The sequence below is a fragment of the Pantherophis guttatus genome, chromosome 9 (assembly GCF_059756535.1).
Source record: "Pantherophis guttatus breed Tessera chromosome 9, ASM5975653v1, whole genome shotgun sequence".
NCBI lineage: Eukaryota > Metazoa > Chordata > Lepidosauria > Squamata > Colubridae > Pantherophis > Pantherophis guttatus.
In genome coordinates, this window is record NC_142071.1 from 4829934 (window position 1) to 4857529 (window position 27596).

General features: G+C 42.5%; 1 protein-coding gene across 5 annotated transcripts in view; it reads left to right on the plus strand.

Annotated features, from left to right (window-relative positions):
* The window catches only part of PEBP4 (phosphatidylethanolamine binding protein 4), a 269026-nt gene that overhangs the window by 224217 nt on the left and 17213 nt on the right, over positions 1 to 27596 (plus strand). For all 5 annotated transcript variants that reach the window (XM_034422078.3, XM_034422079.2, XM_034422080.2 and 2 more), the window contains exons 5-6: positions 7679 to 7724; positions 15353 to 15469. In XM_034422078.3, the coding sequence (XP_034277969.2) occupies positions 7679 to 7724; positions 15353 to 15469 (163 nt within the window). The remainder of the gene's footprint in view (positions 1 to 7678; positions 7725 to 15352; positions 15470 to 27596) is intronic.

Here is a 27596-nt window from a genome sequence, read left to right on the forward strand (position 1 = left end):
TAGTTTAAGCACAATGCCCCAACCTTTATGGTACTTGCTTGCAGACTGAAGAAAACATTAAAACTAACATTCACCCACAAACTTGTGGCACATTTTTCGTGCAGAAGGAATTTTGATGACTGCTAAAATTGTGCAATTAGGATAAAGTGCAAAGATAATATATATCGGGTCTAAAAAATTAGACCCACCTCATTGTAAATTGCTGTGAAGCGTATTTACAAAGCTATGGGCTAGCACAAGCTTTTTAGATAGCATCCCTGTATAGAACTGAAAAAGCATTGACACTCCTCAGAGAATGCAGCAAATACTTAAGTGCTCAAGGTATTTCAAGGTATCACTTAACAAAGAATCTATAACTGCTAAAGTCAACTGGGAATTTGCCACTGTGTACTAATGGGATATGCTTTGCACACATACTGAATTCAAAGTGACCACAGACTTCCAGTCATAAACTGAATATCAGGATGTATATACTGTGATAAGCTACTTAAATATCCCTCATTCATTCCCTTTCTAAGATGCATGCAAGCAGAAGCTGGACAACTATCTATCGTGGATGGTTTAATTTGTTTACATCACTGAAGAGGCCCCTTTGGTGTCCCTTCCTATGTTACGATTTTATTCTGCTGCTAGAAGTAGATGATATAAATCTTTACGGCTGTGTTGACTTGTGAAATTATTATCAACTTTACATTTTCTGCCTTTTTGATGGGCATTCAACCAATGTAGAATGGAATGGAATGGAGAATACAAATAGACTAGACTAGACTAGACTAGACTAGACTAGACTAGACTAGACTAGACTAGACTAGACTAGACTAGACTAGACTAGGAGAGGAGAGATGAGGGGAGGGGAGAGGGGAGGGGAGAAGAGAAGAGAAGAGAGAAGAGAAGAGAAGAGAAGAGAAGAGAAGAGAAGAGAAGAGAAGAGAAGAGAAGAGAAGAGAAGGGGGAAGAGAGGAGAGGAGAGGGAGAGAAGGGGAAAGAGAGGAGAGGAGAGGGGAGGGTGGAGAGACTGTAGAATAGAATAGAATAGAATAGAATAGAATAGAATAGAATAGAATAGAATAGAATAGAATAGAATAGAATAGAATAGAAGCATTGGAAGGGACCTTGGAGGTCTTCTAGTCCAACCCCCTGCTTAGGCAGGAAACCCTACACCACTTCAGACAAATGGTTACCCAACATCTTCTTTAAAACTTCCAGGGTTGGAGTATTCACAACTTCTGGAGGCAAGTTGTTCCACTGATTCATTGTTCTAACTGTCAGGAAATTTCTCCTTACTTATAAGTTTCTTCTCTCCTTGATTAATTTCCACCCATTGCTTCTTGTCCTGCCCTCAGGTGCTTTGGAGAATAGCTTGACTCCCTCTTCTTTGTGGCAGCCCCTGAGATATTGGAAGACTGCTATCATGTCTCCCCAGTCCTTCTTTTCATTAAACTAGACATACCCAGTTCCTGCAACCGTTCTTCAAATGTTTTAGCCTCCGGTCCCCTAATCCTCTTTGTTGCTCTTCTCTGCACTCTTTCTAGAGTCTCCATATCTTTTATACATCGTGGAGATGTACATGGTTCCCTCTCACCCTCATTGTTATGCTTAGAACTAATGTATGATTAGGCTGAGAGGCAGGGACTGCAAAAAAACAACAACCTCATAACAGCCATAAGTGCTCATACAACAAACCCCTTCTCGGAAACAGAGGAACCATCCTACAAGAACAGATGTGAGGGAATTAGAATTAGAATAAGAGGAGGGGGAGCAAGAGGAAGAGGATGAGTTTCTTTCTTCCAGAACTGAGAATAACTTCACTGAATGAATAATAATCAGAGGGAATCAGGGTCATATATGAAATAACCTTATGTTTAACCATTTGATTTGGACTCGTAACTGAGCTGAGAGTGTCAACTTGCAAAGCTTTCAAGTTGCCATGAGCAGGAGGGAGGGAGAACTGAAGTGCATTCCATACATTCTTCCTGACCGCAATCAGAAGGAGGGTGTTGGGTTTCACAGCCAGCCAAAGTGGTTAATTGGAGAATGTGATTTATGACATGGCCAGGGAAGAGGGGAGAGACGGGGTCATAGGGGAACGTAAATCTACGTGGGATTAGTTCTAACTGCATCCCAATATTGCCGAAATGGTGCTCCTAATAAATGACTGTATTTCTTTTGAAGTTCGGCTCGTGGCTCATGAATTAATTAGGGCATCTCTCGGAAACTTCACAGAGAGGAGTAAATACTGTACATAGTGTGCGGATCAGTGGTTTTGCCCCCGGTTCGGACTGGTTCGCAAGAACTGGTAGTAAAACCGGCGGGAGGCTCTGCCCACTGACCCGGATGTCATCATAGGTGATCTGCACATGCGCAGAAGAGCACGCGTGATGCAAACCGGTAGTAAAGGTAAGTAGAACCCACCCCTGGTGTGGATGTATAATTCACAATCTCTGCCACAGCATAGCTGCTGCTTTTCTTTTATAGAAAGGATAGAGTCAGGAATTCACATAATTTACCTACCAGTTCGCCCAGCACCAAAAATGTGAGAGAGAGCGCCTTTCACGCATGCGCCCGACCTCAAATACGTGCCTAAATAGGACAGCATAGAGCCTGAGCAGGCGGGCCCACCTGTGATTTCTGCTACTGGTTCTCTCGAACCAGTACGAACCAGCTGAATCCCACCTTTGGATAGAGTCATGTACATCTCCCAGATATCCCTCTGAAATTTAGCCGGCTGAATTTTGATGGTATGATTTCAGGATATGTTGAAAAGATTAGGAAGTTAGTAAGGTTAGCCGAGGGGACACGGTGGCTCAGTGGCTAACATGCTGAGCTTGTCGATCAGAAGGTCGGCAGTTCAATGGTTCGAATCCCTAGCGCCGCATGTTGGGGTGAGTTCCCGTTACTTGTCCCAGCTTCTGCCAACCTAGCAGTTCGAAAGCACATGAAAAAATGCAAGTAGAAAAATAGGGACCCCCTTTGGTGGGAAGGTAACAGCGTTCCGTGCGCCTTTGGCGTTGAGTCATGCCGGCCACATGACCACAGAGATGTCTTTGGACAGCGCTGGCTCTTCGGCTTTGAAACGGAGATGAGCACCGCCCCCTAGAGTCAGGAACGACTAGCACATATGTGCGAGGGGAACCTTTACCTTTAAGGTTAGCCTGGGATCGGTTTACCACTTAGAAGCTTTTGTACCCAACTCCCATTTTAATCCCCCCTCCAAAACTTAAAAATTGTCTTTAAAAAGTCACCCTTGCCCCTTTCAAGCATCACTAGATAGCCTTCTGCAACTCTCGAGAAGATCAAGATAAGTCTACATCCTCTCATTAATCTTTCCTGTTTGGCTACAGTAGGTTTTTTTTTTTTTTTTTTATTTGATTTATATGCCGCCCTTCTCTGGAGACTCAGGGCAGCTTACAATGGGCTAAGCAATAGTCTTCATACTTTTTGTATATTTATACAAAGTCAGCTTATTGCCCCCACAAACTGGGTCCTCATTTAACCTACCTTAGAAAGAATGGAAGGCTGAGTCAACCTTGAGCCTGGTAAGATTCGAACCTGCAGTAATTGCAGGCAGCTGTGTTAATAACAGGGTGCTTTAAACCACTGTACTACCAAGGCTCCTAGATTTAATGATAATACAGTCATAAATTGGTGGTAGTTCATTGTTCCTACCTCTTTTGTTTGTAAATGTTTCGAATGGTGATTGTGTGCCACATATAAACTATTATCTTGATAACAATATGACTTATTTTCAAAACACTTAAATGCATATCGCCGTTTTAATTACGATCAAATTCAAGCCTGTAAATTCTGAAAACAGATCTGCAAAGTGCTTTTTTACAGTTAAATTATCTTCTATTCAAATCAAGACTAGTTTGGCTTTATACTCCATTGGATAACTTATAAATAGTTTCTCCATTAAATCAGGGGTGAAATCCAGCAGCTTCTGACAGGTTCTGGAGAACCGGTAGCCTAAATTTTGAGCAGTTCGGAGAACTGGAAAATACCACCTCTGGCTGGCCCCAGCGTGGGTTGGGAATGGAGATTTTGCAATATCCTTCCCCTGGAGTGGGGAGGGAATGGGAATTTTGCAGTGGCCTTCCCCTGGAGTGGGGTGGGGATGGAGATTTTGCAATATCCTTCCCCCAGGAATGGGGAGGGAATGGGGATTTTGCAGTATCCTTCCCCTGGAGTGGGGAGGGAATGGGAATTTTGCAGTGGCCTTCCCCTGGAGTGGGGAGGGAATGGGAATTTTGCAATATCCTTCCCCCAGGAGTGGGGAGGGAATGGGAATTTTGCAGTGGCCTTCCCCTGGAGTGGGGAGGGAATGGGGATTTTGCAATATCCTTCCCCCAGGAGTGGGGAGGGAATGGGAATTTTGCAATATCCTTCCCCTGGAGTGGGGAGGGAATGGGAATTTTGCAGTGGCCTTCCCCTGGAGTGGGGTGGGGATGGAGATTTTGCAATATCCTTCCCCCAGGAATGGGGAGGGAATGGGGATTTTGCAATATCCTTCCCCTGGAGTGGGGAGGGAATGGGAATTTTGCAGTGGCCTTCCCCTGGAGTGGGGTGGGGATGGAGATTTTGCAATATCCTTCCCCCAGGAGTGGGGAGGGAATGGGGATTTTGCAGTATCCTTCCCCTGGAGTGGGGTGGGAATGGAGATTTTGCAGCATCCTTCTCCTGCCACGCCCACCAAGCCACACCCACAGAACCGGTAGTAAAAAAATTTGGATTTCACCACTGCATTAAAGGCATTCGCATATAATAGGGGGGGAAAAAACCCACAAGAAAAAGTCAAATGCACTTTTCAGCATCATGTATTAAATGCCTAAACGGTCTTTGACAGAGCTGAAATGTTTTCAATGAATACCTCGTAGGGATACAGCTGAGAAATACGTGCATTGCCCTTGTATATTTCCCTTTTCTTTCCTCATACTTTACCTCCTATCTGGTGTACCAGCTTACTTGTTTTTTTTTAAAACCACAGTGACTTTTTTTGCCATGGCAAAGACGATAATTATCTGCTGCCTGAATTCCTGTGCATATAATGGCCTCGCAGGTTGGAAGGAACGCATTTGCAGCCTTCCTAGCAACCTGGAGCCCAGAGAAACAGGTCCAGCGCTATCAGTCTGTCATTCCTTCTGTGACATGGTAACAGCACAGCCTCTGATTCAGGAGAATACCACAGGGAGTTGGGCTGCCATCTATAAAGCCATGACACTTTAAATATAAATAAGCAAGCAAACTATAGCTCCCACCAGCAGAATTAGGCACAAAGCAAAGTGCCAGGCAGAGAGAGAGAAAGGGAGAGGGAGAGGGAGAGGGAGAGGGAAAAGGAAAGGGAAAGGGAAAGGGAGAGGGAGGGAGGGAGGGAGAGAGAGAGAGAGAGAGAGAGAGAGAGAGAGAGAGAAACAAGTTAAGTGAAGTTAAGCAAACGTGGGAAAACTTTCATCAGGCAAAATCTCACAGCATTTTTCCCCTCTAACAAGATCATTGAAAAGGAGATTTTAATCACTTAGAATGGGAATTTATTATAATTTGTACTTAAGTCGAGGACAAAGTAAGATTCCTGTCGTAGAGTTGAACAGCCTCCGTTAGCCTCGGTGGGGAGATAATTCATTTATTTCATATCAATCCTGCTTTGTTTCTGGGAGTTCAGAATGGTTCAAAGGGATAGAGTTATCCATAATCTCATGCATGATGCAAGACCAACTGTGAAGTATATTGAGCTCCTCCTCACTAGCTCCATATGCAACTGAAGCCCTTCAACCTGAGTTTCTCCAATCCCAGATCATCCCTTTAACATTGAGGCCACATTGCAGTCATTAGATTTCCTGATCTCGACACTTCCAGATTTATTTTTATTCATTTATTATAACATTTATTGGCCGCTGGTCTTACCATAGGGTAATTCTGGGTGGCGTACAATTAGATAGATAGATAGATAAATAGATAGCTAGAGAGAGAGAGAAAGAGAACATATTAATGTAAAGCAGTATAACCTAATTATAGATGGGAAGAGTGAGAGCAGGGTGGTGGGGAGGTGTGATCTGTTGTTAATTGATCAACCACCTCCATGTGATGTTTCCTCACTGGGGCTCCAAGCTAACTGGGAGAGCCAAGTCTGCAGACACATATGGAAGATCAGGAGAGTTGGGGCCAACCTCACTGTTCTGCCCCAGCTACGGACCCCAAAGAACACAGCGCACACGAAGTCTGTACAAAGCTTAGTTTACTAAATTAAATCAGTCTTTTTCAAATGAAGGCTGTTAATTAACTTTCTTAACAGCCTACAAGAATCCAAAGAATAAATAATCGTAATCTTACTATGGTTGGCAGAAAGCCCAGAAGCAATTTGCAGGACACTGATAAGAGATCTAAGATCAGGACGCGAAGGAGAGTGAACGAAGTTGTTCCCTGCAAATTGCCTCAGTTGTCGTCCTTCCTTAAATAGGCTAAGGGAGTGGCCAATTAGCCCCAAGCCTTACTCTCGAGGAGACCTCCTCCTGAGGAACCACTCCTGCCTTTTGGCAGCTCTGCGTGCCCGTGCATCGAGAAGAAGCTCCTCCTCTTCTTCTTCTTCACTTATGGGAGCTTCCGGAGGTTCTGAAGGCCCTGGCTGAATCCCAACCTCTGGCACCACATCTTCTCCAGCCTCCTCATTGTCTGACTCGAGTGCCAGCTGCACAGGCTGCTGACGCAGCACCACACCAGCCTCCTTGCTGTTGGAATCAGCTACAATCTACACAGGCCGCGTACGAGCCACAGCACTCACAAGTTGGAGGGAGCTGTTCCAGAGGGCAGGCCGCAACAGCAGGGTTTCAGTATCTTGATATTCCAATTCTTTCTTCCATACATCAGTGTTTTTCATGTTAAAACTTACTTTTGATACAAATCAAAATAGGGACTTCATCAAAAAAAAAAAAAGCATCTTAGTGCATAGTTGTCGTAGTGCTGTCCAAAAGTGCTAGAATTAATGACAGTATAAAGAGTGTTATTTCAAGAATCAGGATTACTAGTTTTAACGGTTTCTACATGTGGCGTGTCAAGAGAGCAGGGCTTTGCCTCAGGTGTGAATTTGCTGTGCTAGTGAACAGTATGTTTCAGGTAGCAATAGTCAGGGGTGGGCTTCAAAAATTTTAGCAAGGGGTTCTCTGCCTGATTGCTGGGTGGGCGTGGCCATAGTGGGCGTGGCTAGTTGGCCTCTTGCACCACGGGGGGGGGGCGTTTATGCCCTCCCCGGGCTCCGGAGGCTTTCCTTGAGCCCCCGGGAGGGCAAAAATGGCCTCCCCAGGTTCCGGAGGCCCTCTGGAGGCCGGAAACAGGCCCGTTTCTGGCCCTCCCGAACTTCCGGTAGGCCCGTTTCTTGCCCTCCCCAAGCCTCTGCGCGCGCCCTGCACTTAATGGGCCATGTGGGGACTCCTGGGAGGGGTGGGATGGGTGGGGCCAGCCAGGAGTGGGATTTGGAGGTTCTCCGAATTGCTCAGAATCTTAGCTAGAGGTTCTCCCGAACCCCTGCGAACCCCCATAAACCCACACCTGGCAATAATGAATCCCAACCCTGTTTCCTTTTTTCAGCCTGCCTATTCCTATTCTTCTAAAACAAAGTCTACCCAATATGTGCATTTATGAAACCTTGTTAAAGAGCTTGTTCCATTGTATATAATTTATCTCTTTTCAGGGCGATGATTTGAAGACGGGGAACCTGGAAGGTCATGTAATAGCAGGTAAGCAGAAGCCCTTCATACGGGGAGTCTTCAACTTCAGACACATTTGAGCCCCAAAACTTATGTCGCTAAGTGAGACCTTTGTTAAGTGAGTTCTGCCCCATTTTACGACTCTTCTGGCCACGTTTGTTAAGCGGATCGCTGCCGTCGTTAGCTTAGTAAGACGGTTGTTAAGTGAATCTGTTTTCCCCGTGGACTTTGCCTGACAGAAGGTCGCAAAAGGATGATCGTGTGACCCTGAGATATGGCAACCATCATAAATGTGAGTCCGTTGTCAAGCATCTGAATGGAAATCACGTGACCACGCGGGATGCCGCAATGGTTGTAAGTGTGAAAAATGGTCATAAGCCACTTTTTTTCAGTGCCATTGTAACTTCGAATGGCCTCTAAGGGAGCAGTTGAAAGTTGAGGGTTGCCTGTACCTGCTAAGAACTTCTGTGTATCATTAGGCACCTGTTACGGAGACCTCTATATTTGTGTGAGGAAGTAGGCATCCTTGTTCATATGTGTGATTTTTGTGATCTTGATTGCCTCACAGTCAAGTCACACAGTGAGCCTTAAGGGCAGTTCAGCTCAAAATCGGATTCAAAGGGCTGCAGCCTTCCCCTGTACAGACCTTCTTCAAGACCCTTTGCTGTGATGGCGCACCTATGGCACGCGTGCCACAGGTGGTACGTGGAGCCATATCTGCAGGCACACGATCCATTGCCCTAGCTCAGCTCCAGCACGCATGCGTACGCCAGCCAGCTGATTTTCGGCTGGCCCCACACATGCCGGCCCTCCCGTCCCGTCCCCTCCCCTCCCAGGAGTCTCCAAATGGCCCGTTTTGGATGCCAGGTAAGTATAAGGCTCGCATAGAAGCTCTGGACAGCATTTTTGGCCTTCATGGGGCCGGGGAGGCTGTTTTCACCCTCCCCAGGCTCCAAGAAAGGTTCTGGTGCCTGGGGAGGGTGAAAAACGGGCCTACCGGGCCCACCAGGAGTCGGTAAACAGGCCATTTCCAGCCTCCAGAGGCTTCAGGGAGGCCTGCTAGGCCCAAAACAGGGCACAGGGGGGGTCATGCACGCATCTGCAGGGGAGCCCAGGGGAGTTACGCATGCATGCACATGCGCAGGGAGGTGGGGGGCATTGAATTATGGGTGTTTGGCACGCATGCACATGCTTTCGGCACCCAAGGGAAAAAAAGGTTAGCCGTCACTGCCTTATTCCATCAAGACTGCAACTAAATGTAGATTCAAAGATTAAACATCAGATTTTTTTTCTATCCTCCCCCCCACCCCCATTTTTAAAATATTTTCCATCTTGTCCAAGAAAAAAAAATAAAATTCAAGAGACTTTGAAAGCTCGCACTATAATTTTATGAACTTGTTTTGCCTATGCAAAAGAGATTCGCTGATGGCATTTTATAAAGTAGTTAGCAATAGATTCTGAGCTTGTTTAAACAAGCAGGGTGTTGAATTTTAACAAATATGTCCCTCCTTAAGGTAGCACAACACAAGACTTTATGCTCTATTTTTTAAAAAATTCAATTTTAGAAGGTCCCGCGTTAGCTTTCAAAAACACTATTGCAGGCCCAATATGCAATATTGGGGTTATTGAGACCCCAATAAATTGGGGTTATTGAGACCCCAATAAATTGAGAACCAAGATACGTATTATGTGTTCTCCGAAATATAGCAGGGAAAATAGTTTTGAAATGTCCTGTGCAGAATAGTGTAGATAAGCTTTGGGTGCTTTGGAGAATAGCTTGACCCCCTTCCTCCTGTGGCAGCCCCTCAAATATTGGAAGACTGCTATCATGTCTCCCCTGGTCCTTCCCTTCACTAGACTAGCCAGGCCCAGTTCCTGCAACCGTTCATCGTATGTTTTACTCTCCAGTCCCCTAATCATCTTGGTTGCTCTTCTCTGCACCCTTTCCAGAGTCTCAACATCTTTTTTTATATTGTGGTAACCAAAACTGGATGCAGTACTCTAGGTGTGGCCTTACTAAGGCTTTATAGAGTGGTATTAGTACCTCCCTTGATCTTGATTGTATTCCTCTGTTAATGCAACTTAGGAGTCCATTCTTAGGAGTCCATTGATAGACCAGTTCTGGAACCAGTAGTGGAAATTTTGAGTAGTTCGGAGAACCGGTAGTAAAAATTCTGACTGGCCCCGCTCCCATCTATTCCATGCCTCCTAAGTCCCAGCTGATCAGGAGAAAATGGGGATTTTGCAGTGTCCTTCTCCTGGATTGGGGAGGGAATGGAGATTTTACAGTATCCTTCCCCTGCCATGCCCACCAAGCCACGCCCACAGAACCGGTAGTAAAAAAATTTGAAATTCACCACTGCATATATTATACTGGATGTCCTCAAAATAGTGTCCATGCAATGGTGAGTCTGTCAATGCATTCTTTGATGCTCAATGCTTAAACGATGCTTATTAGTTTAAGTTTCTTTTTTCTTATTAAAAACACACGGGAAACTAACATACTGCAACACGAGATAGCATAACCTCAATGTTCAACAATATATCTGGGTGTCATACGAGTCCCAGATATATTCTTAGAAAATATGATATGAACTGGCTATAGCTTTCTCCTTTGTTTTCTGTGTGATGGGCCATATCCATCACGTCAACCGTTTTGTTGTAGGAATGCTGAAAATATGTTCTTAAAATTCTTAAAATTCCAATTTCACTGGCCCCGAGACTTCGTGCCACCTGCAAGGCGTTTATAACAGCTGGTGGATTTGCCGGACTGGGCAACCATAAGAAAACTTAAGTTTTTTTTGCTCATAAAATCCTGAAGTGATAAAAAGTCCAGCAGGAAGTGAATTTGTGATGGTTAGTTACATTGAAGAAGAAAGAATAGCACCTCGCGCCCCCACACCCCACCTCTTGATTAGGCGGGCGAAGAATTTTATCTCTCCAATTTCTTTTACATCATCTTGTCTTCTTGAATCCAATCTGAAATGCCCTTTGAGCTAAGATTGGGGTTTTAAACCATTAAGGAGCATCTGCATACATAATAGCTCTGCTTGATATTTGATTTTTTTTTTTTTCACAACACAGAGCGGGGAGGGGTAGCCATCAACCCACTAGTGAGGCATTCAAGATTGACAGCCAGTAATGCCCTGATTTCATTTACATCCGAGCTCTTCGGGAAATTAAGTGTAGTTTCCTTTTGCTGGTTCTTATGGCAACCTATGCAATTGACGGAGCATATGGAAGCTAAACTAGCTAGAAATGTTGAGATGATTGAAGTTGGAACTTGACGGAAGAGGTCTGGATTCCTGCTTTGCAACTAACATCTTGTCAGGCAGGAATATATGTTTTAAGCCCCTGTCATGGTCAAATGCATGCTATCCGAAGGAAGTTATTATATAATTTGCCAGTTCTGCAAAAACAGAAAATAGTGCTTTGATGAACCCTACAACACGGTGATGGGTTGCAAATTTTTTTACTACCGGTTCTGTGGGTGTGGCATGGTGGGCGTGGCATGGCATGGCTTGGTGGGTGTGGCTTGGTGGGCGTGGCAGGGGAAGGATGCTGTAAAATCTCCATTCTCACCCCACTCCAGGGGAAGGATACTATAAAATCTCCATTCCCTCCCCACTCCAGTGGAAGGATACTGTAAAATCTCCATTCCCTCCCCACTCCAGGGGAAGGATACTGTAAAATCTCCATTCCCTCCCCACTGTAAAATCTCCATTCCCTCCCCACTCCAGGGGAAGGATACTATAAAATCTCCATTCCCTCCCCACTCCAGTGGAAGGATACTGTAAAATCTCCATTCCCTCCCCACTCCAGGGGAAGTATACTGTAAAATCTCCATTCCCTCCCCATTCCAGGGGAAGGATACTGCAAAATCCCCATTCCCTCCCGATCAGCTGGGACTTGGGAGGCAGAGAATAGATGGGGGCGGGGCCAGTTAGAATTTTTACTACCAGTACTCCGAACTACTCAAAATTTCCGCTACCGGTTCTCCAGAACTGGTCAGAACCTGCAGAAACCCACCTCTGCTACAGCAACCAGTTGCTGTCCTAAACTCAAACATTATGGTAGTATTGTGACTTTATCTTCTGTTAGTTACAGGTTTAGGAGATGCAGTTTCCAATATCCATCGAGCCATGGATCTTACCAAGTTTATGCCAATCATCCTCTCCCAGTTTACTCTACAGGGATGATATGAGAAAGGGTCTGGGAAAAGTGTGATAAAAATGTAAATTAAAAATAATAAATGCTAAAAAAAACCCTTTTAAAATATTTAAAATATCTTGTTCTTTCAAGAGAATTTGTTAGTTTATTGAAGCGTACTAACTTGATTATTTTTATTCTAATTTATATTGTTAGTAGAGATACAACTAGAACTAAAGAAGCTTCTTGAATGAGAAGTGAAATCAATTAATTTAATATTTAAGTATATCAATAGCTTTGTAGCTTCATATTTCCATATCCAATGTTTTAGTACCTTATGAACTGATCAGTTTTTAGTTTTATTTCTCTAGTATTCTAGTATCTGCATTTATATCCTATTTTAATTTTATCTCTCTTAATTTGTACAACCTATTCAGAATGTTTCCTTTTATCTTCTTATGAGTGTTTAAAATGTTATGAACTTATAAGAGTTAATAATAAAAAGTACAATTAATAAAGATACCGGCTGTGTTTGTAGGCTAAAATTTAACTAGTTTGCACTATATGGATCCCCAATGGGTATATGACTCATTGCGTTAAATGAAGCCACCCAGCATGGTTAATTCAATAAACTATGATTTCTTTAACCATAGCTCAATGTACTGTACAAAAAAAGTCACTCTCTTGCTACAGTCAGAAGATATGTTTGCATGACATTTTTATCAATGATTAAAGCAATTAACCTGATTTCCTAAGTCCGCATAAAAATTTCATCAAAAACTAGTGAGTTCACACAACATACTAGACCAAAATGTATGTGTAGTTAATTTGCCATTCAGTCTCTTTTGTTAATACTGTCATTTCCTCCCAGTAATAAGTAATCACTTTCCTTTCTAAAAGCCATAAATGCACCACCAACCATAAGAGTATCTATGATACTCTTGAGTATCATAGAGTTACATGGAGAGGCTTTAAAATTTAGCATTTCTACAGCTGTATTCACATAACATATTGGGACACAAATTGGCAGCCACATTATAACCTAGGATGAATTACAAACTCAGACTATATGATTAGCTGAAAGTTGAGTATATTGGGTTATTGGGTTAATTAATTAAACCAGATTACATTCCCCAGAGAGAAGTCAATGTAAAAATGGCCTATTTTTCCCCAATATATATATTTCCTCTATAAGGTAAAGATAAAGGTTCCCCTCGCACATATGTGCTAGTCGTTCCCGGCTCTAGGGGGTGGTGCTCATCTCTGTTTCAAAGCCAAAGAGCCAGCACTGTCCGAAGATGTCTCCATGGTCATGTGGCCAGCATGACTAAACGCCAAAGGCGCATGGAACGCCTGTTCCCTTCCCACCAAAGGTGTTCCCCATTTTTCTACTTGCATTTTTTACCTGCTTTCGAACTGCTAGGTTGGCAGAAGCTGGGACAAGTCACAGGAGCTCACCCCGTTACGCAGCGCTAGGGATTCGAACCGCTGAACTGCCGACCCTTCAATCGACAAGCTCAACGTCTTAGCCACATCCCTTTTTCCTCTATAATAGTATCCAATTGAAGAGAAGTAAGATTGGGGGGTGGGGGGGAATCCATTTCTCACCTCCAAATTATTCCTTTGTAAGGCTATTTTGGCCCAAAGTTGAAATTTGGAGAGATTAGGTTAGTAATGAAAAAATGATGGGAAGAAAGATATTAAAATAGTTTCCCACAGGTCAGGGAATTATGGCGAGAAGAACATCAATGCAGTCATTATTTGCTTTTTCACTAAAAGGATCTTGTTAAGGTGGCTAACAAGAGTAAAAATAAAAAGCAAACACAAATGAAAGCATTATTGAAGAATCATTAAAATAGAGGATTGCACTTATACAGGTCAACAGCCAACCCAATACGCACATCCAAGGTTGCCTGGAATCCTTCAGTTGAGGTCTCATTCCAACATAACTAAGGAAATCAGAGTTACAGTATTCTTCACTTATTATTTACAGTATATGATGTTTTTAAAGCTCGTTTTATTATTTACTATTTAGCCTGTTTTATATTGCATTGTGTATTTTGCCTTTATTATTGATCTTGTTTTGGTTTTAATCCAGTGGTGAAATCCAAATTTTTTTACTACCGGTTCTGTGGGCGTGGCTTGACGGCATGGTATGGCTTGGTGGGAGTGGCTTGGTGGGCGTGGCAGGGGAAGGATACTGCAAAATCTCCATTCCCACCCCACTCCAGGGGAAGGATACTGCAAAATCTCCATTCCCACCCCACTCTGGGGCCAGACAGAGGTGGTATTTGCCGGTTCTCCGAACTACTCAAAATTTCCGCTACCGATTCTCCAGAACCTGTCAGAACCTGCTGGATTTCACCCCTGTTTTAATCCTATATTAGCCACACAGAATCACACATTGGGAGTTATTTTATTTAAATAAATATTTGTGAACAGGGTAATTGAGAGGCAGACAAACTGGAACGAGTCTAAAATTAGGTAGCGCTTTGGGGCTTGGGTGTCATCCATCTGGAAGATGGGTTAGGAGAGGTAACAAGAGGTGTATTTGGAAAGAGAAGGAACTTAATCTAAGCTTGAAAGGTTGGGAAAACCAGGTGAAGTTAAAAAGGGAGGTGTTTTTTTTTTTTTTAACAAAGAACAAACAAGTACATTCTTGTAACTTGATGGAAAGCAGCCAGATAGAGAGAAGGGTGCAACATGCTCAGAAATTCTACATACACACCAGGTGCTCCAAAGATTGAAATCTATACCGTCAATCCTCATTTGCTTCTATGATTTTATATTCCTTATTAAGAATGTTTAATAATGCCCCTCTAAATAGGAATCACAGTCGAAACGAAAATAAAGAATTCGAGTCCCACGTCCGGCATAGTGCATAAATGCAAACAAACCAAAAATTATAGAGCTGTAAAAAAAAAAAAATTCCCTCTGAGAAGTAGGAAAAAAAGTCTCAGGAAAACTATTAAGTAAAAGAGAACTGGTATAGATGAATTCAATAAATGAGATGGTTATTAAGAAAGAACAACAGGGGGCTGTGTCTCAATCTTAGATAAATGTTTTTTGGGGGGCCCTAAATATACATAGGGATGCGATGGCTCAGTGGCTAAGACGCTGAGCTTGTTGATTGAATGCTCGGCAGTTCAGTGGTTCGAGTCCCTAGTGCCATGTAAGGGGGTGAGCTCCCGTTATTTGTCCCAGCTTCTGCCAACCTAGCAGTTCGAAAGCAGGTAAAAAATGCAAGTAGGAAAATAGGGACCACCTTTGGTGGGAAGGTAACAGTGTTCCGTGCACCTTTGGCGTTGAGTCATGCCAGCCACATGACCACGGAGACGTCTTTGGACAGCGCTGGCTCTTCGTCTTTGAAACGGAGATGAGCACCGCCCCCTAGAGTCAGGAACAAGTAGCACATATATGCGAGGGGAACCTTTACCTTTTTTACCTTTATATATATATATACATATGCACAACCAGAATTTTCTTTTACTTTTATTTCTGGTATCCAGACTACATCCGACCCACACCACCCCCTGAAAGTGGTTACCACCGCTATCAATTCCTTCTCTACGAACAGCCAGCTCGTGAAGTTGTATCTTTGAATTCAGATGAAATTGCATCTTCCGGTAAGAATCTTCTTTTGCCTCTTTGGCAGTTCAAAATGCGTGGTGGTTGTTGCAGGAAGAGAATTAGTGCCTTCTTTCTGGATGATTTCTTTGACTCTGTTTCAACGCAGTTAGAATTCCCCTGTAGGTATATATATATATATGTTGGTGGAAATGATGAAAATGCCCCAGCAGGGGGCATGGCTTTGCTTGAAGCAGGAATGTATATTTTACTTAACAGTGTGGGAAATATTTGTCTCTGCTACTATTACCAAAGTAAATTCTCATGTCAACTCTATAAAGACGACCAAAGCAATCGTGTAGTTGGGTAAGTCTCAGAAACAAACGGCTCAAGGTGCTTTGTTTAGAATATATAAAGTAATACTGATCCCCAGATAAGGTGAACCTATGCAGATAATGATGCTTTTGAGTGGAGAATGGTGTTTAGAGCTAGGGTGGCAAAGCTTTGAAGGCCAGGGGGCATGAACTTTTGTTGTTATTGTGGTTGTTCTTTGTGGGACACAATCGAAAGTGACAGGATCGGTAGTGGGTTGCTACCAGTTCGTCCCGGTTCAGGAGAACCAGTAGTGTTGGCGGCGGGAGGCTCCACCCACTCATCAAAAACGCTCTGCACATGAGCAGAACCTTTTGCGAATGCGCAGAAGCGCCGTGCATTCACAAAGCAAGCGTGCGCGCCTGCGCGCTCCCGATAGCGAACTGGTAGCGCCGGGATTTGAATCCCACTACTGGACAGGATACTGTGACTGCATGAAATGAGTAAGGAAGGAAGGCCTGCATTTCTGTGGATGGCATGCACAGAAGGTGCAGAGATGCTAAGCTTCTTGGGTACGCTAAGCCTAATTAAAGACTTATCCAGTATTTTATTTATTATTTATTTTTATTTTTTTATTATTTTATTGAATTTATATACCGCCCTACTCCCGAAGGACTCAGGGCGGTGAACAGCCATAGAATAAAACATATAGATACAAAATTTAAAATAAAATAAAACGAATTAAATAATTTGGCTGAACAAATTTAAAACCCCAATAATTTAAAACCAAATTTAAAATTTCCATTTAAAAAGGAGAAAGACTTAGGTCATTTTGTTTATTAATATGGTGGGAAAAGTCAGGAAATAACATTGTCAAGGCTCAAAGGTTTGTTGCTATACTTCAGCGGTAAAGTGTATTGAGGGCTTGGGGACCTCAAAGAAAAAAGCATCCAAAATGCATATGGCGGCTGGCCAATTCTGTGAGTGGAAGTCCATGTACATTGGTTGCCAAGTTTGAGAAACACAACCCTTAAAAAGCAGGCATTATACCCACAGGCTTATGTTTTAATGTCTGAGTAAAGGAGGAAGGGACGTGTTGGCTCAGTGGCTAAGATGCTGAGCTTGTCGATTGAAAGGTCAGCAGTTCAGCGGTTCGAATCTCTAGTGCTGTGTAATGGGGTGAGCTCCCGTGACTTGTCCCAACTTCTGCCAACCTAGCAGTTCGAAAGCACGTAAAAAATGCAAGTAGAAAAATAGGGACCACCTTTGGTGGGAAGGTAACAGCGTTCCGTGCGCCTTTGGCGTTGAGTCATGCCGGCCACATGACCACGGAGACGTCTTTGGACAGCGCTGGCTCTTCGGCTTTGAAACGGAGATGAGCACCGCCCTCTATAGAGTCAGGAACAACTAGCACATATGTGCCTTACCTTAAAGGAGGAGGGTTGTTAGAAATGAAATGAGCGGACCTGAGGGATATGGACGCACTTCTTTAGATTCCTGGCAAAGGAAGGAGGAAAGGCATCAGGAGGATTGGTGGATGGTTGGGTTGAGGAGCAGAGTTGAGGCTGGGAAGATCAAAGAACTGGGCAGGACTAGAAAGTGGAAAAGAGGAAGCTGCTGAAATGATCAGGTTAGCAGATACACGCTAGATTCCTTTCCTCCACCCTAGTCACTGCCCCAGTCAACAGCAGATGATGATGGAGCAGGGAGGAAACAAAAGGTTCTTAAAGCTGGCACCAGAATTGACAATGATAAATTCAAGCAGACATGCTAAGCAGAATGTATACCGCACGCTTGGCAATACAGAATCAAGTTTTTCAGCCCTGCTGATTCTGCAGTGTTCAGAATCAAAGCCTTACCTGGGATTACTTGATTAAGTTTCCATGCTGTAGTAAACCCTGGTTTTCTTCCAGCCACAATTTTTTAAACAGTCACATGGGCTGCGTTCAAACTTCATGCTAAACAAATCAAAACCTTTCCTATTATGGTTTAGTGTGACCTGGGAAAACTGAGCCTATGAGCATCAGTGGAGTCCATCCACTGGGTTGTGTGTAGGAGAAAACTATTAGTAATCCAGCTGCGTGGCAAACCTATTTAGGGTACATATCTACTTTCCATTGCATGTCGATTGAGAACGGGTGGAAAAAAAAAAAAAACAGCCAAGCAGGAAGACAGATTATGGTGGCAGATGTAAAGGTGAAGGAGATCTCAGATGCTGTGAAACTGAGAATAGACTTTGCTCGTGTATCCAAGAGCTTTGAGGAGTTTCATTGGTGACACCTCAGAGCCATCGCGCATGTCGAGCGATGAGATAAAAATCATGAATAATAAGATTTGGCAATTGAGTTGCACAAGCAGTCTTCAAACAACGTTAATAAAATAGCAGCTCTGCTGAGCCAGGCACGTTCTTAGCATGGAGGGACAGCTAGTCTCCCAGAGGAAAATGCTGCTTTAAGAGTTCTTTGCACAAGTGGAATTTCAGGACCGAGAAGAATAGAGAGAGATTCAGGAATGAGAATGCCTCGCCCATGGCGGCATGACACTTCACAAGAAGCACCGGGCACATATGAAATCGGTTTATGGAGCCAGAGACTGCTGCTTGGAAGAAGCATAATTCACATTGTGGTTGTAAACAAAAAACGAGCAAGTTCTTTGAAAGCAGTGAGAGAACAGTGAAATTTTCCAAATGAATTTGCCCTTTTTTGCCTGTTTGTAAACCAATGCTACAGCTGAAAAGCCCTCTAAATGATGATGATGATGACACCATGCAAATTGGATTAGATTATGAGGAGAGCAGCTTTCTATTTATTTTTTATTTATTTATTAGTTTGTCAAACATGTACAAGATAGCAGGTATGAATATGAACATGGACATGAACGAAGGAAATGAATACAAATAAATGGGGGACAGTAAGATAGGGACGGTAGGCTCACTGGTGCGCTTATGCACGACCCCTTTACGGACCTCTTAGGAATGGGGTGAGGTCCACAGTAGACAGTTTAAGGTTGAAGCTGTGAGGGTTTGAGGATGTAACAACGGAGTCAGGTAGTGCATTCCAGGCATTGACCGCTCTATTGCTGAAGTCGTATTTTATGCAATCGAGTTTGGAGCGGTTTACCTTGAGTTTGTATCTATTGTGTACTCGTGTATTGTTGTGGTTGAAGCTGAAGTAGTCATTGACAAGTAGGACTTTGTAGCAGATAATTTTGTGTACTACGCTTAGTTCACACTGCAGGCGGCGCAGTTCAAGATTGTCCGAGCCCAAAATTTCAAGCCTGGTGGCATAAGGGATTCTGTTGTGAGCAGAGGAGTGGAGGACTCTTCTCGTGAAATACCTCTGGACTTGCTCAATTGTATTAATATCCGATATACAGTGTGGATTCCAGGCAGACGAGCTGTATTCGAGAATTGGTCTGGCAAAGGTTTTGTATGCCCTAGTTAGCAATACAATGTTACCGGAGAAGAAGCTTCGCAAAATTAGGTTAACAACTCTTAGTGCCTTTTTGGCAATGCTGTTACAGTGAGCTCTGGCACTTAGATCGTTTGAGATGAGTACTCCAAGGTCCTTGACAGAGTGAGGGTCGTCTACGAGGTTTTTTTCTAGGATCTGCTGGGGATAGATAGAATACAGTCAGGAGTCCGCAGCTCTGTTACCAACTGCATAGCTATGGTGTGTGCAGAAGATGTATCCTCAAAGAGGTCATTAAGTTTTGGCCTCGATAAAGTGACCTATTCAACTGACTGCTCTGGTACGTAGTATACACCGTAATGTAGAATAGAAGGAGAGTATTTCTTCATTGTTCTTACTGTGTGCATGTATAAACAGATCAGGGGTGGTTCTACTTACCTTTACTTTCTGTTCGCAACGGGGCCGCGCACACGCACTTGCTTTGCTCGCGCGCGTGCGCGCGCGCGCTCTTCTGTGCATGCGCAGAAGCATTCTGATGATGTCAGAGTCAGTGGGCGGAGCCTCCCACCGGTTTTACTACGGATTCTATAGAACCGGTGCGAACCGGGGACAACCCACCAGTGAAACAGATGAACATGAAAGAGAAGGATTCTCCCGCCTTGAAAACCTGTCTTTCGTCCCAGGCCTGGGGTTCAAGGGTGGGTTTTACTTACCTTTACTACTGGTTCGCAACAGGGCTGCGCTCGCCCGCGCGCTTCTGCACAGAAGCTTCCTGATGACGTCAGGGTCGGTGGGTGGAGCCTCCCACCGCTTTTACTACCCATTCTATAGAACCGGTCTGAACTGGGGGTAACCCACCACTGCTAGGGTGGGGTGCTTTATTATTTGTCTAGGGCCCCTGTTACATTTTGTTTGATTTATAAGAATATTTGTATAACGCTATTGATTGGATGCTTTTATCTGTTTGTACGTTGTTGCTAGTTTTGCCTGCTGCACAGAGTCCATTGCAGTTGGGCAGCTAAATTCAGAGAAAGAAAGACAGACTGATGGACAGATAGATAGATAGATACGCTTGGCCTACACAAACGAAAATGATACCAAACATCAAAGCAAAATATTAAGCTATTGATAGAAAATTTGCAAAACGGTTCTGTCAGGGTTTCCTGAAGGCACAAATGTAAAAAATGGCTTCCAGATCTGACAGGTGCATGGACAGAGAAAGGAGGGAGGGTGCATCACAGGAAGTATCTGCAAGACTAACACAACTACATTCCACACAACATAATCGGTTATCGCACCAGTAGGTGTGCTCACTTGCGGAAAGGCTTGTGGTATTTTCCAAGTATGAATTTGTATGCTGTGTTGCAGGATTGTTGCGTATAAAAGTCGACACTGTATTAACTGTCAAAACACAAAGTGTGCAGTAAATGAGAAAAGTGTGTGCAAGAAGTATGTGACAAGTATATAACAAGAGAGGGAAAAATAAGTTTTCTGTTCTGGCAATTGGACAGAATTCATTATTTCTCATCGTGACTGGTAACAACCTTGGATCACGATTTCCCGGTCATTATTATCAGATCTGCAACTTTATTAAAATAGGTAGTTGTTACTTATGCATGTGGAGCTACGTATTTATATAATTAGCTGCAAATTTATATAGTAATATTTTAACCCATGCAATTACAAGCGTTTCTGGGTAGATTCCATAGTGAAAATTCTAAAATTACCATGTTAAAATCTCAGATGCTTAGACAAAGTGGAATTCCTTAGCCCAGGACTGAAAAGCTAAGTATGTACCATGTTTCCCCTGAAAATAAGACCCTGTCTTATTTTTATTTTTATTTTTATTTTGAACCCTGAAATAAGCACTTGGCCTTATTGCCATGCGCTCAAAAGCCCGATTGGGCTTATTATCAAGGGATGTCTTATTTTGGGGAAAACAGGATAGGTACAGTACCAGTCAGTTGCATGCAGGAAAGGGCTCTATCAAAAGAAAAGAGGATGTATTCTAAATACTATTACTCGTGCCTCATTCCCCGGTCCAAAATCACTGACGTAAATCTTTAAAGTATTGTTAAGATGGTTTGTACAGTGTTTAAGATTTTTTTTAAAATTCTTAAATGAGCCCATGTTCTTTTACAAACAGAAGTGATTCTTGCATAACCTATTTTGTCTTCAAATTATCACGAGTTCAAAAGCAATTACTACTGGATTCCATGTAAATCCATCAGAGGATTTCCTACTGATTTGAGAGAGTTATTATAAAACGAGTGTGGGGTCTCCAGATTTAGTTGAAGTTGTGGTCCCAGTATGCCCTTTTCCTTAGGGCAGGGGCTGGGAGTTCATAGGGATTCGGGAGAACCTCTAGCTAAGATTCTGTGCAGTTTGGACAACCCCCAAATCCCGCTCCTGGCTGGCCCCGCCCACCCTGCCCCTCCCAGGAGTCCCCACGCGGCCCATTTTGGATGCAGGTAAGTGCAGGGCATTTGCAGAGGCTCAGGTAGGGCAAAAAACGAGCGTACTGGAAGTTCGGGAAGGATGTTTTTTTCTACGTGTTTCACTTTTCTTCTTTATACTGTAACTGCTATTCTAGTAGCAAATCCTTCATAAAAGTTATTACATTATATTCTTGATTAAATTATCTTTCCATTGATATATAATTTTATGGTACTACTCCAAAAAAAAGTGATGTTATTAGCTAGTTTTAGAAAATACACTTTTCCCAAAAGGTTCCCACAATTTTGGCCACTACTGTAGTGTATTGTTAATTACCTCACTGAAATTCAACAAGTTTTCAGGTGACTTCTGTGCAATTTTCTTTCTCTTTCAATCCCATCTATACATTTGAGTTTGTGGCAATCTGATTCGGAGAGTATTCAGTTCTGTACAAGACACACAACTTCCCTTTTGTTATATAGCTGGCCAAAATAAATGACTCTAAAATTCTAAAAACATTATGAGGAAAACATAAAGATCTTTATTTTCTTTGTCCTTGAATTCTCCTCCTATTTTTTGTATATCGAGTACTGTAGCATTTTCTTACAGAAAAGCTACTTCAACCATTTTATCATTTAACTTTCCTTTAGCTACATTTAAATCTTATTTAAAATTATGCCATTGTTTCAGTTTCCAGGCTTATGGGTAAATTATATTTTATAGCTGGCTGTTCTCTGCTATCTTTTTCACGTCAGCTCATCATTTTATTGAAGTGATCCCCTCTACAATAAGTGTCATAAATATGAGTGGTCCATGATTCATCAGTTCACACATAGGTTTCTCTAAATTTTGGGTTAGCATGAAGTCACCCAGGGAATGCAAGTTCTGAAAAAAAAAAAAGTCAACAAATAAGCAGATTCATACATTCTATATCCTTTTGTATAATTTGTTGGTTCAGCACCACATTTCAACTGGAATGAAATAGATTGACACAAAAACAAGTCTATTAATAGTGGCAAAGCAAACCATTTTTAATAAAAATGGGCACAAAATGTCTTTAGACCTCAATCTATGAAAAAAACAACAAAAAAAAACACTTGCTTTACAATCTTGTGCCCAAACCTAAATCCCAAACTTGCTTACTTTGCTAGTGTTACTGGCCAGCCCATTATAACATTTCAATATATTTAATATATAATTCTCTTTCAAGAAAAGACTGGACTGACATTTGTCAGAAATGGTGTAGGGTTTCCCGCTTGGGTGGGGGTTGGAGTAGATGACCTCCAAGGTCCCTTCCAACTCTGTTAATCTGTAATATAGAATAGAATAGAATAACAGAGTTGGAAGGGACCTTGGAGGTCTTCTAGTCCAACCCCCTGCTTAGGCAGGAAACCCTACACCACTTCAGACAAATGGTTATCTAACGTCTTCTTAAAAACTTCCAGTGTTGGAGCATTCACAACTTCTGGAGGCAAGCAGTTCCACTGATTAATTGTTCTAATGGTCAGGAAATTTCTCCTTAGTTCCAGGTTGCTTCTCTCCTTGATTAGTTTCCATCCGTTGCTTCTTGTCCTGCCTTCAGGTGCTTTGGAGAATAGCTTGACTCCCTCTTCTTTGGGGCAGCCCCTGAGATATTGGAAGACTGCTATCATGTCTCCCCTGGTCCTCCTTTTCATCAAACTAGACATACCCACTTCCTGCAACCGTTCTTCATATGTTTTAGCCTCCAGTCCTCTAATCATCTTTGTTGCTCTTCTCTGCACTCTTTCTAGAGTCTCCACATCTTTTTTACATCGTGGCGACGAAAACTGGATGCCATATTCCAAGTGTGGCCTTAGCAAGGCCTTATAAAGTGGTATTAACACTTCACGTGATCTTGATTCTATCCCTCTGTTTATGCAGCCTAGAACTGTGTTGGCTTTTTTGGCAGCTGCTGCACACGGCTGGCTCATATTTAAACCAGACTTTAAACATAAATAAGTATAATCAAATGGATCTTGAAGTTATTCTTTGTTCAGATCTATATTAGGAGCAACATCTACAGAAAATGCTATAGAAGGGCAGAGAAAACTTAACATATTCATTGTTACTTTTCAGACATAAAATATACATTGGATTAACGACATGAATTCTAGATCATTCTAATTAATGAAGAGGAAAATCTATGCTGCTCGAAAATGTTGTCCCATAATTAGGGCACAATTGTTTAATTATTCCATCTGTAGCTTATTATGCTTCTATCAATTCCTTGCCAGCTAACTTTAGCTGATTGTGATACTTTTTTTCCCCCTAGATGGATCTGAAAATTTTAAGATAATTGGCCACTTACACTATAAAACATATACCACATTTAGTTTCAATGTGGCTAGGAATTTTGAAAAAAATCATTTTGTAGTGTGCTGGTTGGCTAAGGTATTAGCATCACCTCCCTGTACACCCTTATTCTGAAAGTACTGATTCGTGTGCCTCAATAATCAGTGAGTATATTATTTAAAATATTTCCTATTGTAGGAAGCTCCCATTCTTATGTCACAGTAGGAGCTGCAGCCCACAGCAATATTGTTCATTTGATCTGAGATATATCTAATTTAAAACAAAGACCCATGGTTAAGGAAAGGGGTTTTCACATTCTTCCACCAGGCTCCTAAACTTTTGAAATCTCACTAAAATAAAATAAAGCAATATTTCATCTGAAAATTGATAAATTCTCTCTTGCAGTGGTGGGATTCAAAAATTTTTACTACCAGTTCTGTGGGCATGGCATGGCTTGGTGGGTGTGGCTTGCTGGGCGTGGCAGGGGAAGGATACTGTAAAATGTCCATTCCCTCTCCAGTCCAGGGGAAGGTTACTGCAAAATCCCCATTTCCTCCCAATCAGCTGGGACTCGGGAGGCAGAGAATAGTTGGGGGTGGATTAATGAATTAATTAATTCATTTTATTTAGATCATTTATATAGCTGCCCATCTTGCTCCCAGTCAATGAAGAAGAACAGAGTCTGTCTGTCTGTCTGTCTGTCTGTCTGTCTGTCTGTCTATCTATCTATCTATCTATCTATCTATCTATCTATCTATCTATCTATCTATCAGTGTGTGTGTGTGTGTGTGTGTGTGTGTGTGTGTGTGTGTGTGTTCCAGCATAACTCTGGAACACCTCAAGCAATTTCAACCAAACTTGGTATACAGAGGACTTACTCTCTGGAAAGAAATACTGTGGGGGTAAGACACCCTTAACACCCCTCGGTTTGTGTCTGTGTGTGTGTGTGTGTGTGTGTGTGTGTGTGTGTGTGTGTTCCAGCATAATTCTGGAACGCCTGGGCCACTGAAATGAAAATGAATGAATTATATCTACAGTGTCAAATCACAGTTTTGTGATCACTGTACTTTTTACAGTGATAGTGTGCATTTTGGATTCAAGTTCTGTTAAGATACAGCCTGTTGTGCCTTAAAATGGCTTCTACTGTACAGCACAGTGGCGTTGCCATGGTAACGGCTTCACAGTACTCCACAAGGGGGCTCCCTCTGGTAAGGGGGATTGGTTCTTTTTTAAAAAATCCTGTCTAACACAGGATTGGGATAAATAAATACCCCGGGCAACACCGGGTTATCAGCTAGTATGCTATAATTGTTCCTATCACCTTTTTATGTGCTATAAGAGACTGCTATAAATTCAGATGCAAATAAGTTCAGATGCAAATCTCAAATAGCAGAAATGTCAAGATCCAACTTTTGGAAAAGGCAACCCAAGGAGTAATGCAGTATTCACATTTTATATTTTAGGTGGCATTATCACAAGATGTTGCTTTTCTCGTATTATCATTTGCAAACTATGAGCTGTTACCCTTGGAGTTCTCTTCTGGATCTCTGGAAAAACAAAATCTACCTGTATTGTAAATTTCTAAAGCGGGGTCAGGATTCTGACCTTCACCAAAGAGGCCCTGCTGCTAAAACACTCGATGGAAGTTTATTTTAAGCTGTTTTTGCTGCTGAATCATACAGCTCTACTGAGAGTTTTGTGCCAAATTCTCAAAGCAGTTTCATGAGAGTTTGTTGTTTCTTAGTTGACCTGATCATCTACCATATGGCTGGTCCCTTGGATTTCAAATGAATATTGATTCACACTATTCAATCTGTAAAGAAGCATTTCACCCTTCAATATCTCCTATTATTTGTACACCAGCAGGGGCAGGAGGTAAAAGTCCTAGGCTGGCTTTTCCAACATAAATAGAAAAATCAAAAAGTTTGTCTGTCTGTCTGTCTGTCTGTCTGTCTGTTCTGACCTAGGCTTCCTTAGAAATTAAATAGCACAAATGTAGTCCCGGCAAACCTCTTTAATTCAGACGGCTGTAAATTATTTTCATTTACAGTCCGCAAGGCTTGATGAACAGTCTTTCAGAGGAAGGTTATCAACACCCACCTTATCTCCCATGGAACGCTGCCAAAGAGCTAATTTCCAGACGCAGGGCAAGGCCAAACTTGGCACAGAGTCACAAACAGAAGTTTCAAATCTTGAATCGGCCAGATGAACTAATTGCTTCCTGCAAAAGGTCACGTCCTGTTCACTTCTCTTTTATCTCTTATGGGAGGGGCCAATCATCTCCAAGCCTTACTCCCAAGTCGACCCTGTTTCCTTAATTGTTCCTGTCTCCTGGCAGCTCTGTGCATGTGCACACTGGGAACAGGCTGACGCTGTTCTTCTACCTCGCTGATGTCAGCCTCCGGAGACTCCGGAGGCAGCAAAGAACTACCAGATAGCCTTGGCCCCCTCTCTGCCTCCGACTCAGAGCCCTCGTCCGAGCCTTCCCCAGACTCCAGGAGTGGCCCACGTTCTTCCCCAACCTCCTCATTGTCCAAACCTGTTGCCAGCTCTGCTGGCCGCTGGCGGGCCACAACACTATCTATCTATCTATTGTGGCTCTGAACAGTGAACAAAAAGTAAAACTGAGGAAACAAAAAAAAAAAAGCATAATTAATTTAAAAAAAATAAGGAACCAAAAAAATCAAGGTAACGTATTTGAAGTCTAAAAAGGAATCCCATTTCACAATTAGTCAAAGAAACCAAGCAACAAGACTCTCATAATATCTGGACCAGAAAAAAATATGATTCCTGGGTCTCAGAAATTGCTTAATAGAAGGAACCCAAAGCACATACTTCATTTGTCACATTCAGGACAGTCAGATTTACTAGATGGGAGGGATATCTAATCAAGTGAACCCCCAAGAGATGTTCTCATGAATTTGACTATCTCACAGCTTCATTCACCTGCCATTCTCGGATGGCCCGTCAATCACCTATAGATCTCTCTAGCAAGCTTTCTTCTTCCACTCCTCCTGATGCAATTAACCAGTGGAACCGCTTGCCTCCAGAAGTTGTGGGGGCTCCATCACTGGAGGTTTTTAAGACGGGGTTGGACAACCTTTTGTCTGGAATGGTATAGGGTCTCCTGCTTGAACAGGGGGGTGGACTAGAAGACCTCCAAAGTCCCTTCCAACTCTGCTATTCTGTATTCATCTATATTGTATATTCAATATTGCACTGCAAATTGTATGTAATCTGACAGACAGACAGACAGACCCTGCATGAAAATAATAATTTATGAGATCAAACCAGAAGAAGAAGACTCAAATTCTTTCATCCCAATCATGGAAGAATTGTTAGTGGTATTAAAAAGAAACATGTGTTTCAATAACTATCAGGATTTTTGAGCCATTCATATTACCTTAATCACTTTTTTTAAAAAAAATTGATTTATATGCCGCCCTTCTCCGGAGACTCAGGGCGGCTTACAATGCGTTAAGCAATAGCCTTCATACTTTTGTATATTTTATACAAAGTCAGCTTATTGCCCCCACAAACTGTGTCCTCAATTTACCTACCTTAGAAAGGATGGAAGGCTGAGTCAACCTTGAGCCTGGAGAGATTCGAACTTACAGTAATTGCAGGCAGCTGGTGTTAATCTCAATGCTTTTAGTCTGCTGAGCCACCAGGCAACCTATAGACTAAATCTTTTTGCTTAAAAGCAGAAGCTAGT